General features: G+C 38.9%; 2 protein-coding genes across 2 annotated transcripts in view; one reads left to right on the top strand and one right to left on the bottom strand.

The window, feature by feature from the left end:
• LOC144628668 (large ribosomal subunit protein uL22-like) overlaps positions 1-8,768 on the bottom strand; it is a 70,968-nt gene extending 62,200 nt beyond the window's left edge. Inside the window, exon 1 of the mRNA XM_078486890.1 lies at positions 8,764-8,768. The gene's annotated coding sequence lies outside the window, so the exon portion shown is untranslated. The remainder of the gene's footprint in view (positions 1-8,763) is intronic.
• LOC144653022 (uncharacterized) overlaps positions 1,853-16,763 on the top strand; it is an 80,722-nt gene continuing 65,811 nt past the window's right edge. The window contains exons 1-12 of the mRNA XM_078512963.1: positions 1,853-1,932; positions 4,508-4,605; positions 5,535-5,588; positions 6,335-6,400; positions 7,309-7,353; positions 7,916-7,960; positions 8,070-8,114; positions 8,556-8,600; positions 8,710-8,760; positions 9,957-11,660; positions 11,907-12,255; positions 13,067-15,419. Coding sequence (XP_078369089.1) covers positions 4,548-4,605; positions 5,535-5,588; positions 6,335-6,400; positions 7,309-7,353; positions 7,916-7,960; positions 8,070-8,114; positions 8,556-8,600; positions 8,710-8,760; positions 9,957-11,660; positions 11,907-12,255; positions 13,067-13,121 — 2,517 coding nt within the window. The 5' untranslated portion in view covers positions 1,853-1,932; positions 4,508-4,547 and the 3' untranslated portion in view covers positions 13,122-15,419. The remainder of the gene's footprint in view (positions 1,933-4,507; positions 4,606-5,534; positions 5,589-6,334; positions 6,401-7,308; positions 7,354-7,915; positions 7,961-8,069; positions 8,115-8,555; positions 8,601-8,709; positions 8,761-9,956; positions 11,661-11,906; positions 12,256-13,066; positions 15,420-16,763) is intronic.

Raw genomic sequence — 16,763 nt, 5'->3', positions numbered from 1 at the left:
AGGCGGACAAAAAGGTTTCTTGACATTCTGAGCAGTAAAATCAGTCCTTGAATTTTGCTTGCCTTTAACTGAATGAACACATGGTACAGTACTTAAAACTCTCACAGTACTCTAGACCTCCACACGAGGGACGATTAACCCATCCGAAGGAGAGTAAAGATTTACCTAGTCACTTTGCGCTACAGGAAGTGTCAGACAACGTTGAATCATGCTTCCAGGATAATCAGCTGGCTTGTTCGAGAACTATACTGTTGGCGCGAAATCAGTGCCAGTACAAGGAGGCTTCTGTATAGTTCTGGAAACTGCTTGGCCATCCATTGTATAAATGTCATAAATCACTGTCCAGTGGATAAGTGCGCTGTCCACTGCTAGCGATTTATCGGGTAAATTGCGTTATCCACCAGAACAACCAAGCCCTGCCTCACGTCACCTAGCGTTTAAATTGAGGTTGGAAAATTGAGAGCCGAAAGGAGTTGTCTTGTAAGTTCACGGAAACAGCATTATTATTATTATTATTATTATTATTATTATTATTATTATTATTATTATTATTATTATTTGAGGGGGTTCAGTAAGGGACGGACCATTATTTTCTTGGAGGGGGGGGGGGGGGGGGGGGGGGGTAAATAAAAAAAAAAAAAAAAAATACAAAGTTTTACTTTATAAGGGGGTGGGGGATGAAAAATTTTCCTTCCTGGGCCAAACTTTTTTTTTTAGTTTATGCAACCTCTGCAAACATTTTTTTTTCGAAATTCTTACTATTTTGCTTATACATATCGTGTTTGCAAACAATTTATTTTGTCTTTCCTGGCCCTGCAAACAATTTTTTTCAATATTTTTCAACCCCCCCCCCCCAACCCCCCCGTCCAAAAAAATAATGGTCCGTCCCTAAGTTCAAGAGGAAATGTTTATTTGTCACTATCTTGGGACCAAAAAACATCTGAGTCCCCGATAGGTATAATAATTTTAGTTTACAAGTTCGACGGGGTTAAGTTACGTCTGCGGCGCAGGCTACTGGTGTTTCAGCCGCTTCATGAGTGGTGCCTCAATTTGGCCTCTGTTTCAAGCTGAGGCTTTTAAGGCAAAACTGAGTTCATTTCCATACAAATAAGATTCTTTCACTGATCTCATTTTGAAAACGAAGCAAAAGGAACTCGAAACTTAACCAGTCGCCTATCACACACTCGTCTTTAGTCGCATCGTTATGGAGAGAATTTGATGGGATCGCACTGGATCAAGGGAACCTTCGCAACCCTCCACTGACATCTCCCAGGCCCTTCATCGCCTAGTAATAAGTAGGTATGTATTAAATACTAAAAAGTCTCGTCCCAGAGCCTATTGATTCTCTCATTTTTACCAGTGGGGCGTGGGCGCTTGAAGCTTTACTTTCCAAGGTCAAGCTTGGAAAAAGGAAGTTTGTCTAGCAGTTGGAGAAATGATGGACGCACTTTCCTTTCAGGTATAACCTCGTCCCAATGCCTGCACCGAGGAAAAACTTGTGCCCAGTTTTTTTTTTATGTCAGTGTTGTTTTTATCAATAGGCCTTATGCATGATAACGTCATTAGCTCAAAATTCACCACCAAGCCTCGTTTACGCGAATTATTCTTAACCCTCTGCCACCTTCATGCAGTTTTCACGTGGGTATTCTTTTCATCTTTGCTTCTTTGGGAATTCGTTCATGATAAAATTTACAAGTTTGCACTTTGAAAGCGAGGCTTGGTGGTGAAACTAGCCAGTCTGACGTAAACATGCATAAGGGCTATTGACCAATTAAAATGCCTAATGTAAAAAGCTGTTGACGTATTAAGTGAATTATACGGAAACCTACACTTATTTTAAACAAACACTCACGGGGAATGTTTTGACTGTTTTTTCAGTATATCTGGTTGTTTCATTTCGTTGGTTACGGGGCTGACTACTTAGTGAAAAAGGTGAGAACAAGACCCTAAATAAGTGATAATGTTAGCAGTGGGCTTCTTGCAGCCTGCTGAGGTTTTGCAACTTCAATGAATTGATAATACTTGGGTAATACTTCATCGAAGAACTCTGCATAGTAATATTGTTAACTTCCGCTTCTGTCTTGGGTGTAACGGAATTCAGTTGTAGTTCAGGTTTGAAAGTAACTGAGGTCTCCTATTGCCTGTAATGGTTGAAGAAAGCCATTTTCAGGGGGAAAATGCAGTAAAACGGTACTAGAAGTGCACTGAGATTATAAGAGATGAACGAGATCTGAAAAATCAGGTCGAAATCAGGCAAGCGTATCAACGGCCAAAGGCCAAATTGCAGTAATTTTTGGGACCAAAAAGTCTTTTTTCAGGTTTTGTCCGAGATCCCCATATTTGTTTAATGTTTGCAAAGTCTTAAATACAATAGTTAAATTTTTAGATGAGGTGAGCTTTCCAGGACGGCAGACTAGTTGAAGCGTGTCTTGTCGTTTTGCTAACTCTAATGCAGAAGACAATCATCTTTGTGTGAATATTACTCGACGAGCTTAATCTGGCCTTCTTGAATTTCAAGTGACAGTTCAGACAACTCGAGATTTTATTACCTTTTGTCTTGATTTGAAAATCTGTAATAAATCTTGTGAAGGCTTAAATGCGGGCAATCAATTTCGGGAACTGTTTAGTTTCAGCTTCGCTCAGGCGTTACTGACATTCAATGGAATCTGCACTGAATATAATTTTCTTAGGAAAAGTGCCACTCGCAGAAAAGTTGTACACTTTAGTCAGTACAGATTATCGTTTAACGTAAAAAAATGTTAAATATGGAAGGGTACACAAAGTTTGAACTTTATGTCTCAAATCTATCAAGAGACATGATATGCGGTCTTTCAGGTCTTTAGTGATCTTTAGTGTTTGTAGCTAGAAATATTTAAGGAATGAAATTCAACTTGAAGTTCATAGATGCCTGAGGGTATAATGAATATAGGGAATAAACTCCTGTTAACTAAGTAATTAACTAACAGTATTCAGATTAATTTTTAGAGATTTCGTAGCTTATGTTTCGGTCGTTGTTTCCTGTATTGATACCCACCAAACTGCAAAGTATTTTAATAAAATGTTCTCGGTAATTATTAGTTCAGCAATTTTTAACGGGATAAAACCCAAATAGAGCTAGACAATAACAATTACTTGACCGCGACGTAACAATACACCACCCATTTTAATAACCGATTCTATTTTAAACAGCTTTTGACTACCGGTCAATCTTGCTTGTCTTGCTGAGTAAAGCATACATGACGCACGAAGCAAAGCAGTACAGTCAACTCTCTCTCTTAACGGACACCTCTATAAGACGGACACCTCTTTAAGACGGACACCTCTATAAGACGGACACCTCTTTAAGACGGACACCTGGTGTTGGTCCCGTCCCGGCCGTTTTTCAGTCATTTTACTGCAACTAAACTCCCTATAAGACGGACACCTCTCTAAGACGGACAGTTGGAGCCGGTCCCGACGGTGTCCGTTTTAGAAAGAGTTGACTGTACTTGTTATTTGGATCATAGCCAGCAGTATTATCCACTCCTTTCACTGTTTTGATACCGCTGGTTGATTCAGTAGCCTGAGGCAACAGTCGCTCACCATATAAAGTGCAAACTAATTGGCAAAAAGAAGACTTAATGAGGGATTATTAAATGCTTTACATGATAAATAACGCACAAAAGCATTAGTATTAGCCATTAACCCATGGCGTCTGGATATTTTAACTTGTGTAAAATGTGAATTTTTAGGCCGTTTTGACATTTTCGTCAGTCATGAGCAAAATCTGCTCCAAACTACTCAAAACGAGATGTCCACTAGCACCACATAAGTCATTTTGCCATAAATTTGGGCAATCTATCCAAAGCAAGCTGAAAATGCTAAGAATGTACCAAAAGATGGATTTTAGATTGGCCTGTGCCGGCCAAAACCGGCCGTGACGAACGTTGGCCTCTGTTCCACTTATGACGTCATCATCTTTGACTAAGGACGTAATCACTTATACTTAATCTCTGCAAGAGGAAAAGTTCTTTCCAATGATATCAGAATCAGAGTGATTGGGTTAATTGAGCTTGAAATACACACGAAAATAGTAAGAAATTTGGGTAAAAACAAGGAGGAAAACTTGCCTCAACCACCCTTGACTACTTCATCAAACATTTCCTGTTTGGATGATGTTCTCCGTCTTCGATTCTTGAGCTAAAAGCAAGCCGAGTGGAAGGTCAACAACTGCAGCAAAAAGATAAGAAAAGGAGATGGTTACGATTTACACTGCAATTTGATACAAATAATATTTATTTAAGTAAAAGCCCATTTCACTCTTTTCCTTCTTGGAAACAATTTTCTGCGTTCAAGGATCAAAACCCAAGTAGTCAGTCGCACTTCAGTAGCGTGTTGCGTACAGTTGTCCTCTTGTTCTTTCCTATTATAAGAGCCTAAAGACCGAAGGGCGAGTAAGAGGCTACGCATTATTATGTTACAGTCTTTACTGTGTTACAGTCAGTACTTTCTATATATTTACTTCCAGTTACTTGCTTTAGTCAAGGAAAATCTCACTGACTGATGTAATGGCTGAAAACGAGAGAGCTGGTAGTCAGCCAATTCCAATTACTGCAGGACAAACAGGTTCCTCAAATGTATTTTTCTACCGGTACCATTTATCTAGACTAGAATATATTCTGTTTTTTTTTTTCTCATAACCATGATGTATAATTATATTAAAAATATACGAGCGCAAAACAATGATGTCCTCGTCATCTTATTTTCGTAAAAGACGTTATGTACGAATTGGGAAAAAAAAACTTGCAAAAAGGGAAGCCTAGGCTCGAGCCAAGTGGCACATACTCCCGGAGCTTATCCCGGTTTCGATAACATTAAAGATGAATTACAGTCCGTACTGCGCTCTCGGCTGCATGTTTATGTGAGCCTCACACAAAGCACTAATTACGTGACACTTACCTGTTTCTTCATTTACGCCAGATATCCTTGCAGACAATAACAAGTGAGACCTTGACGCTATTTCCCGACGTTTCAGCTCATCGGAAATTCTTGACGAAGCGAACTGTAATGGCGGACTAAACACTTCATGTATGCTGTCAACGAAGTGAACGTTTTAACGAATTCAAACAAAAAGAAAACAAACCCCGAGTCTGCGCAGTACGGACTGGAAATCAGCTTTAAGCAGCTAGGAATATTTCTACTCCCCCAAGATGGGATGCTAGTCCATCGCAGGGTACCCTCACCATCATTATTTCGCTGGTACCCATTTATACACTTGAGTTGAGAGAGGCACTATGAGAGTTCACGAATTCGAAAGCGGACCGTTTAATTAAAGAGGCTAGGTCACGGTTTTTCAGGTAATTCTATTAATTTTCGTTAATTGAGAGCTGTTAACTTCAAATTGGTAGAGCAAAAGTCATTTATTGGCGAAATCACGACTACACAGCAAACAAAGATGATTTTTAAACATTGTAAATGACACTTTCATACAAATTTAGATAAACTTGAAAAAAGTCGGGCCGACGTTTTCAGGTAATTCTTATGTTAATTGCCAGGTCAACAAGTGAGTGCCACAGTTTCATCGCCAATTATGCAGGAAACTTGTGCAGGTACTGTCGTACATCTATAGCTTCGAATCTCACTGTCAGGGTATTGTTGATCGTCACCCTTTCCCCCTGAGTAGTTAAGGGGGGTCATTCTTAACTACAGAGGTAATGGAATCCTAATCGAATTATCTATAAGAACGTAATTGCTGTATACAAGGCCTGGAAAATGTTGTAATAAAATAAGATGCAATGTGAATGTAGTGTGGCTTACTGCTTATTCCATGATGTGTATAAAACACTTTCAAGACCTTTTAAGTTAGGGCTAAAAAGAGAAGGAGGAGTCGGGGCGTTATTAGAGAAGTGGTGGGGGTAATTTCAAACTATATATCAGTTCGGTTTTTATGAAAGAGTGAAGTCGACTCACTTTTTAATGTTTTTTAACTAACAGTTCTTGATAAAAAGGTAACTAGAAAAAGTAATTGTGACGGTCGACTAACTAAGTGTAAAGTAACCTCGTATTCTTGACATTGACTACGATAGAAGATTGAGGGCCTTAATAGGAGGGGGTGCTTGTTTAAAACTTGAAAATGAACTCCCATATATAAGGGGGCTTAATAGAAGTAAGCATTTTTGCGCTTTTTAGGTTTTCAAGCGCTTTTACTAAGCCTCTTCTCTTTCAAAAAAAGAAATAGTGAGAATGGGGATTAATAGAGGTTCCAAACCGATAGTTTTCTTTTAAGTTTCTTGGTATTTCAGATAAGGGAGAAAATTGATACTGTGTATAGTTTTATTTCACATTTTTCTGACAGAAGCAAACGAAGAAGAGGGTCTCTCTGATTTTGCGATTTTGCGGCAACCGGAAGAAAACGAGTCAGGTATTTTTAAGCTTTCTTTTCTTGTACTAATTCCAATAGGGCAAGAGCTATATACGACGTTTATTAATTATTGCGGTTTCCATTGAAATGCGAACTCTGAAATTCAATCCTCAACTAACGGTTTACGCTTTTTGCTGCCGTCAATCATCTTAGCGGACCTTTCGGGAAACAGAAATTCACCTCATTAGGTGAGCTCAAAAGGTGAGGTCTGTTTAATAGCTGTTAGCTGTGATTGGTAGATTTCGGTCCATTTTGTTTGTTTCTGTTGTTCATTGTTCGTTGGCTGTCGTCATAATTAGGATTGACGGCAGCGAAAAACGCACTCGTTAGTTCAATTTTGAATTTCTTAGTTCATATTTCACTAAAAACCGCAATAAGGTTGCAGGAACATGTTGCAGCGATATGCATAGCATGACAAAACGACAACATATAAACACACAAGAAAATGCAACACGGAGATGTTACAGCCACACGTATTGTGCCTTCGTGTGTCAGCCGTTGTACTGGTGTCCATCAAACAATTATTAACGAAAACATATAATTTAGAATCCTCTTTTATTTTATTTACTCAGGCCTGATTCTTTTCCTTTCCTTCATAAATAACTTAGAAATCATCCAAAGATTCTTAAAATTACACGGGAGCTTTCACTTTAAACATATTACGGCATTTTTCGATTGCATGAAACCTCAAAGAGATAATGAGAAAAAAGCGCGAAACTGTAGGGAAAACGAAGCATGCAGCTGATAGCATGCAAATGACATTTAATTTTGATACATCGAAATTGACATATTGAATCCTGAAAGTCTGTCATGTTTTTTCCTTGATAACTAACAATGCTACATCTCTTTTGAGGAGAATAAATAAAGTTTTCAGTAGGTAACAGATTAACCCTCAATTTTCCCAGCAGGCGAATCAAGCTTACCCCTTCCGATCGAGGAATCTCAAAGAAAAGGTAAAAGAACAGATTTTCAAACTATATTCAGTTTTGTCGAGACATGTGATTTATTCGTTCGAGTTTCTCATTATAAAATGAAATACAGTAAAAACCTGCGTGTAGGAACCTAGGGATTTATTAAAGAACCTTCTGGCAGAAATTTGCTTTTTTAATTCCCCTAAATATAAGAACCTGTTCAGCCAAAAAAATTCCCACAGGTTCTTATATGTGGGGTTTAACTATTTAATTTATATTTTTTTTTTTACCAAAAACCAAAAAGGTGATCGAGAGTTTAGAAAATTGAATTGTTCAATAAAACTTATTAATTAATCAATTAATAGCGTTAGACATTTGGCAACATGGGCACATTAATAAACATTTATAATGAAGAACAGACCAGATTTTATACTATTTTCTGATAATCAACAACAGTGTCTACTCTGTAGAAATTAAGAACCTAATTAAGAACCTAAACTGTCAATAAGTACCCCATAATACAAGAACCTGTTTGGCCAAACTCTTACACGCGTGTTTTTACTGTACAACATTTAAAATAATGAAATTCGATTTATCTCAAAAGATGATGATAAACTCTCTCAACCAACTCAGGAATCGCAGAGAGAAGGTAATTTGTTTTTATAAATTGATTAAAAAAGAGAGTCGCGTTACATGCCAAACTTGCAAAACAAACGTAGCACGTATACTTACAAAAAATGATTTTTTATTCCAAACAGGTAATGAAAAATTACCCCTGTCCGTTCAGGAGACTCGAAGAGGAGGTATATGTGTGTTTTATTCCGTTTCCACAGTAGCACACGTTTTTAACAGTATATGTCGTCTATTTGTACATCTCTTACATTTCACTCAACAAGGCAAAGTGTAATTTTTCTTTTGAGCTAGCGTGAGGTCAGTTTCCAGGACATATTGGTCTGGTTCTATTATGAAGGATAAAAAGAATGATCGAGACCAAACAAAATTGTCGAGCAGACATAACTTACCAATTTTATGTACATTTCAAAACCAAGTGCAGGAAACTACCTCGTACAGAATTCGAATTGGTCAGTCTTTTCATCAGCCTGAGGTTTTAAAAGCTTCAAACGTGCAAACGGTTTTATAAACGAAGAATCATAATGTATAGAAAATAAATTGAGTTTTAGATATTCCAGGATGTTGCCTGTTATCGTAGAATTTAAAAATATATATTTCATTTGTCCCTGCAGGTGATGGAAAATTATCTCAATCAGTGCAAGAAACTGAGGAAACAGGTATGAGTCTGTACTCCCTGGTATAAGTTCACGATTTATTAATTACGAATGCGATAAACCACGTTAAAATAATTATATTACAGATACTTATTGAGCTTTACTTTAACAGCTGAAATTGAAAACACGATGTCTAAACTGGTTCTAGAGTCTGAAGGAGCAGGTACGAGTTGTTTTTTTGTTTTGTTTTGTTTTGTTTCTCCCTCCCTCTCTCAAGAGATCAAGATGAATAATGAAGATGGATTTTTCAACAATGACACGAGCATGGGACAAAGAAAAATTCTGAGTCCGTGACGGGAATCGAGCCCATGGCCTCCCAGATACCGGTTGGGCGCTCTAACCAACTGAGCTACGAGAGACTCGTAGTGAGCTAGGCCATTTTACCAGGTTGATATGTGACACGAAATCATCAAGTGTGTGGTAAATATTAAAGATGGTAAATTTTAAGCTCGGAGGTTAGAGCGCCCAACCTGTATCTGGGAGGTCATGGGATCGATTCCCGTCAGGGACTCAGAATTTGTCTTTGTCCCATGCTCGTGTCATTGTTGAAAAATTCATCTTCATTATTTATCACCGAGTTCGAGCTTAAAATTTACCATCTTTATTATTTACCATAATCAAGATGCCTTTAAAAATACAAAACAGTGTGAGCTATGTATCAATAATGACGATGACCTTAATACTAAAACAAAGTTAAGTTATTTACGAAAAACAGTTATTGTAGATACATGTCAGGGATGTTGTGTGTCCTTTGCCAATCTCTAAGATCCATTACCCTTAGTGCATTGGAATCCCTGTTACAACGAACGATATTCCGGCTTTAGGCCGGAAAAAGTTAGTGACAATAAAAATGTGTTGAGACGGAATCACGGTATAAAAATAAACAAAATAAATAAATCGTCTTTATTTTACGAGGGCAGCACTTAAAAGTGTTGGGGAGGAAGACCGTAGAACCCGGAGGAAAAACCTCGCAGCTAGGTCGAGACCCAACAACAAACTCAACTCACATATGACGCCGGGTCCGTGAATCGAACTCGGGCTACGTTGGTGGGAGACCAGCGCTCTCACCAATGCCCCATCGCTGCTCCAACAGCTGACGAATTTTCATTATAACGAACACATTTTCCCACATTTTACATTTTGCTTCTGAAGATGTATTTTGTAACATACGAAATGTCATGTTCTTAAAATCAAAGTTTTTTTCCGACATGCGTTGTCTTGTCATGTTTGTCACCGCAGTGTTCCTTTATTTTTATTGAAGTTAAAATGGCCTAAGAATAAGAATTTCTTAATTTTCCTAGTCTCTTATCAGTTTGTTATATCGGTGTTTGACTGTCCTGTTGTCGTCGTTTATTTTAGGCGTGCTTCATGAGGGACTTCCATGTATCGAGCCACATTTTGTTAACCGAAAAAACGAATGCCAACGGATCAGACAATGCCTTGCATCACATGACCCCTGCAGATTTGTCCTTTTACATGGTCCAACTGGTATTGGAAAAACATCTACTGCTATAAAAGTGATCAAAGAAATGTCAACAGCTGACGACTGTCCCGTGATAATGTATATCAATTGCCGACCAATGAAACGCCTTGACGACTTTGCATGGAAGATAGTTGAACAACTCAATATGTTTCCATCTGATACGCCGATAACTGAGGTAAAACGACGCCTTCAAAGTCAAAAATCGTACACTGTGTTAGCGATTGACAATTTCGACATTCTACTCCATTTGTCAGACAAAGAACTTATGGATGCGGAACAGCTCGATTTGCCGTCACAAGGTGACGGAACGAAAACTGTGAAAGAATCGATCACGGAATTCCTCAGAGACATTGTGGCAAGCTGTGAAAAGGTAAAATTACTTGTGACCTCTACTGAGAAAGTGGACTTTCCATGTTCTGGCAGAACGCTGATTGAATTAGTTCCTTTTGGGGAGTCCGAGTCAAGGGAACTGTTGACTAAAGTCTACGAAAAGCCTGTGGAGGAACGGTATGTTGACCAATTGACAAAGATCAGCAGTGGTATACCGCTAGTCCTCTATTCATTAGCTTCATTGCAAGACGATCTGGCAGAACTTGTGGGAGTTTTAACAAGCGCATCACCAGAAGAACGCTTTTTCATATATAGCGAGCTTCAAGAAATGCCAGAGGATCAAAAGATTTATAAGTGTCTTGAGGAGTGCTTCAAAAGACTCAATCCAACGTATCAGGAAACCCTTATGAGACTGTCGTTGTTTCCAGGACCCTTTAGCTTCCAGCAAGCCGTTCAAGTCTTCAGCTCAGTACTAAGGCAAGCACAAATGAAAATTCACTTGTTAAGCCTGGTCAACCGATCTTTCGTGCAGCAGATCCGTTTGGGCACAGATACATATCTAATGCATAGCGTACTTTCAATTATCAAGGACTACTGCCTCGCTAAAGCCAGGCGAGAGTCAAGTCGTTTTGCAGAGCTTTACTCTGGAGCTCGAGATCTATTCATTGATTTTCACACCAAGTTCCTGGAAGAAAATTTCCCTGTTTTCCTGAGCTCGAACCCATCTCGTGCCATTAAAGCCTTTAGACAGGAGGAAGCAAATATCATCCAAGTTCTGGAATGGTGTGGCGACAACAACGTGGGCATGGATGAGAAGCGGCTCACAGCATGCATCGATGTCTTCAACCACGTTGGCGAGTTTCTCTCAAAGATGATGGGAAAGGAAAAGTTTCTCTCCGTTTTCTCTACATTTAGAAAGAAGTGTCAAGACATGAAAGACAAGAAAAGACTGAGTGAATGTTTAACTTCACTTGGAATCAAAGAGGTGTTCAGTTGTTCCTGTCCATCTGGTCTGTGTGTTGAAGCCTGTGATCGAGCGAAACAATATCTGTTGGAAGCTGACAAGATACAGACAGAGCTTGGTATCAACTCTGGCAACAGCAGAGCTCAGTGTCTTGCCAAACTTGGTCGGTGTCTCGCAAGAGAAGGAAACGAGGAAGGAAAGCGTAAGATTCATCGGGCACTCGAAATCCGAGAGAAGGAAGAAGGCAACAGCGTAATGCTTGGAGCAACTTTTAACGATATGGGTGGTGAGTGTAGCGCTTTCATTTGAATTCAACGGGTGTTAATGTGCTTTTATGTAAACTTTATTTCTCATTTTGTAGCCCTATTACAGCTTTTGTCTGTTGACTCACGCCACCTCTGCAGGCTGCAATGTGAATTAAAAACAATAAGCTTCATTTTTTAATCAAATACTCAAGGCAGGTGCGAGCAATCAGACACCCATGTTATTTCTTTATGATATTAAAGAAATAATTAATGTGTTATTCTTTCAGTGGCCCATTCACTCGAAGGCAATCATGATTTGGCCATAAACATCAGAAAAGGTCACACGCTACCAATTTACGAAGATAAACTGGGAGAGCACCCATTCACAGCGACCATTCTCAACAACCTCGCAAACAATTTCTACGCCCTTAAACAGTTCGAAGAGGGAGTAGAGTATTCGAATAGGGCGCTAAGGATTCGGCGAACGTTGCTAATGGAGCATCAAGACACGGCCAAGTCGCTGTTTGATCTCGGAATGGCGTACAAGGAAATGAAGGAATGGCGGCATGCTAAAACTTACCTTAAAGAGACTGTGGCCATGCAGGAAAAGGTGTTGGACGAGAAAGAACTTTTAAGGTAAAGGGTAACTTCTCGTGGTTTGCAGTTCCAGTATTCAATATATGAATATTTGAAAGCCACGATAGTCTAATGGTTAGTCCGTTGGACTTCAGATAAAGAAGTCCGGGCTCAAGGCTGGCCGAGGTGGGTGAGGTTGGTGAGCCGAGGTAGTTTAACTCTTACAGCGTCTATGACTATCTACATCCAGGGTATAAATAAGTACCAAGGAACTGCTTGGACAACTGACGCAAAACGCTTGAGGATAACCGTTTGATGGACTAGCGACGTAGCTCCCCTGTGTGCCAATTTTTGGACGATTTAAGTAGGGAGTAGACACCTTTAAAAATTGTTTAAGTTAAATTACCTCTAAAATGAATACCCTGGGGAACTTTGCTGCATATAACATGATAAAGCACAAGTGGTTATTCTGCAGTTAAAGACATCTCTTCTTTTCGAATTTTCAAGAATGAAAAGCGTGTGGCGGTGGCCTTTAGTTTTACGTCGTGGCGAGATATTTTATAATTTACTGGAAAGAGAGATACATGTTCGTAGTGCTAAAAATCCTCTCTTCCACTGTGTATCCTTTCACTGTATGTATACAAAGCGTGCCTTGGAAGTTCTTAATTGCAATGTATCCCAAATTTCACTTCAAACAAAAAGCACCATATGAATCAAAGTATTACTTGAATTTAAGGCCATCAATTTACAGGAAGCCAGTGAAGGTCACCCAGATCAGAATAGTTGTAATACGTTGAAATCTGGATAAAAAGGACACGAGGCGAGTAGAACGAGTGTTTTCAACTAACCATCGATTTTCTTTCTTACACAGATCTCGTTCGATGCTTGCAGAAGTAATAAGAGAATTGGGAGAAGTTCAACCGTGACATGGAAAGTAGGAGAGTAAATCAGCCCCTTCGTTTCATGCTCCCTTTCCCGGGGGGGGGGGGGGGTACTTCATATAGTGGCCTATACGGAGAGGCTCCGCCCGAAAGGGGTACCTTTTTCAGGCTTCAGGTATATAAAAGGGTAGGGATTTCACAAGTTTAGGTATATGAAAGGGTATGTAAATCCGTCATTTAGGTTTTTTTAAGGGCCTTGAATTAGAATATTTCGAACAGACGCACTTTATGGCTGTATTATTTTAATTTATAAAGCGCAACATGAAAATGACAAGAAAACGTCCTGTTCTAAGTCTATGCCAAGTCTTTTAGGTATATGAAAGGGGTACCTTTTTTTAGTAAAAGGTATACGAAAGGGGTACAATTTCTGTGAAAGTGGTATATAAAAGGGTAAGGGGTAAGAGCTTGGGGCGGAGCCTCCCTGTATAAAACTTTTTTGGGTGCTCCCCCGGGCTCCCTTTTTAATTTTTCGGGTGTGTAAGTACCCCTCCATAACGGAGTTCATGTACACTTGGTTTGAGTAGCCTCAAACTTGGTTGTTAATTAAATATAAACAGAGTAGGAAACAATGGTAACTGGAGTTTGAACCCCTATAGCATTTTTTCCATGAGTCAGTGTTTTGTCCGCCATGAAAAGGAAACATTCATGATGTAGACGGCCGGGTTCGTCAACACCTTCGCAGCCGCGCGTCATGTCGTTATTAACTCCAAGCCTTTAATTACCCAGGCATTTGCGGGCATTTTACGTTACTGCATCTGACAGCATCGTAATTGCGCACCGTTGGATCCAGTTATAGTGAGGCAAATTTCCCTCCTGCCATTACATTTATTGAAATAATGTGGTCATTATATCGTTAACTTAGGCCCCGTCCACATTAATCCGGATAAATTGGAAAATGAAGAAATTTGAAAACGCCGTATAAAATATTTTACGTCCACACTGGTCCGAAAAAATTTGAAAACACATCTATTTTGGTTAAAAAACGAATAGAATGCGTTTCAAAATACCTATTTTGAAGAGCGTTTTCCAAAAGTTTCGTTTTCAAAATGTTTCCCGTCCACAATAAAACGCAAAGCCGGCGTTTTCAAATTATTCTACTTCGAATAGCGTTTGCGAAAAGTTCCGTTTTCGGTGGACAATATACCCGGATTAGTGTGGCCGGTTGGCCAAACCGGAGAAAAAAGATGCGTTTTCAATTTAGCCGGATTAATGTGGACGGGGCCTTAAAACAATTGAAAACCCCGATAAATTTTTATCCTAAAACAACTATAATGATATTACGAGAACCGAACGTTGTCACGTGTTCTCATCCAAAGAAACCATTGGCCATAAAAATATCATTATCAACTCTTTATAATGATAAGTTCGGGTTTTATAATATTTTTTTAGTTTTTTAGCTTTGTATAAAAAACACTTTTACCTTATGTCAACAAATATATGTCTTATATATCCATTGACAGTACTGTTTTGGCCTTCTGGGCGTCATTATTTTGTATGTATTTCTTATGCTTCCACTGGTAGCAGTATGTACATATCTGCTGTATAGTTTTTATTTATTTATTATTTGTTTATTTATACAGAGGGGTTCTAAATCCCATATCCCAGCCCAAATTTTGCTCAGATCGCATTTCCCAGCCTATTTTTTGCTAAAATCCCAGTCACAGCGGTGAAATTTTTGGTAAATCCCAGTGCATGGAAAATCTGGGCTCAAACGCAGTAATCGTGTTGTTTTAATTGTCCTAAATCAGATTTTATTACTGCTAGTTATCAATACTGTTGAGTACCTTAGTTTTCATTTACTCATTTATTTGTCTAAAAGAGAATCAGAAATAAATCGATATTTACTGATTCACTGAGCCTTTCTCAAATGCAACTACCGTATTTTCCCGATTAAACGCCGGGCCCCGAATAAACGCCGGGTCTCCAAGCTAGAGTGGAAAGTAAGCCTTCCAGGCAATTCTTCGAGGTGTAATATGCTTTAGGTATGATGGCAAATTACATTCATGTCACAAATAATGATTTAAAACCCTTGTTTAATAAACATTTTGCTCCAATAAACTGCACTATTCAAATAAACGCCGCATCCACGGAGCCAAGTTTGAAATAAACGCCGGGGCGTTTAATTGAGAAAATACGGTACTCGTTCGATTACCCTGACTGACAACGACTTACCCTCACTTCTTTTGAAAATTTTTATTTGTTCTTGAGTTCGGAGAACGAATGGCGCCTTGCGTGAAATTCCTGGGTCAACCAAATCTAATAAAAAGATCCAAGCTGAAATAGGTAAATCTCCGGCTTTGTTTTCTTTAATTCTCAACTCCACACATCCGAATCACTGTTTTCTCCAGTTCTTTGGGTTAGCAATTCAGAGGATTCTCTAATTTACAATTTTCCGTGTGGTGTGTCACTACGTTAGTAAGGAATTAATTGTTAATCTTGCCGTCCCATTTTCCGCCCAATCTCAGTACCTCGATTCCTCGTTCCTGCGCAAGCTTGACGAAACGAGCGACTCTCGAAAGTTCCGTTGCAGGATCGATTTTGATGGTTTCATTGGTTTTGAAAACAATAAAAATGGCCGGAAGTAAAAACACCAAGAAGTTCGTCGAGTTATGCCTTTAAAAGCTAAGCATGTGCAATTCAACGGGAAGTCCGATATTTTCGGACTTCCAATCAGAACTTTCCAGGGTCGCTGTCAAAGGGAACGAAGACCCTGGGTACGAGGATGTGTTCCGCCATATTGAATTATCTTAGTTTGAGCATGCTCAGTCATAACTGGTTTTGACACACGAACGAAAATTATCCACACTTACTGTAACATGTTTATCGTACATAATAATATGACACTTGTAATATTATTATGTACGATAAACATGTTACAGTAAATCGACGTAAAATAGCTCAAAATGGCTTGAAATCACGCTGTAACAAAAGCAAACGACACTATTTCAGGTTCCGTCAACTTTATTTAGAATTTGCGCTTTTATTTATCGCTCAAAATTTTTCCGTTTAAAACCCATATAAACTCTTATATTTTTATCCCTTTTTTTAACATATTCAAATTTCATGCTTGGGCCACCTGTGAGATAACCACATAAGTCAACTCACATTTCCGCGACATGTGGGGCGGCCCACAAAAAAGTCAGGGACTCCACAGAGGGGTCCCCACAAGTTTACATTAAACACGTGAGGGGTCCTCACAAGTTCATATTACAACAAGTTCTTGTTTAACAGAAAAAAAATCAGCGTGTTCTGAGAGAAATATTGGGAATCTAGGCAAAGTTTTCGCTTTAAAAAAGTGTTTTAGTAACACCTGCTTATAAGAAAGTGTTTTAGGAAAATCGTCCGCAATTTCGGTTTGTTTGTCTGAGTCATGACGTCACTCGCGGGCTGAATTGCCTTTTGGTAATAACATCTATTCTGAATCGCCGCTTACAAATTTAATCCCCCTTCCACAAAATTAAGAATTTGCCCAAAGCTTTCTATATCTACCGAAATTTTGCATTAAAAAGTATGAAAGTATGGTTTAAGTGTCAAAAATTCTAAGAAAAATTCTAAGTATAATTGAACAATGTGTCAGTCCTCTGTATGCATAATGAAGCGTTTTCATTGCTTTTAATACGCAGTTTT

The sequence above is a fragment of the Oculina patagonica genome, chromosome 1, assembly GCF_052425735.1.
Source record: "Oculina patagonica isolate OP01 chromosome 1, crgOcupat, whole genome shotgun sequence".
NCBI classification, from domain to species: Eukaryota; Metazoa; Cnidaria; class Anthozoa; order Scleractinia; family Oculinidae; genus Oculina; species Oculina patagonica.
The sequence above is the reverse complement of the archived record's forward strand: the minus strand, read 5'-3'. Positions and strand labels throughout refer to the sequence as shown.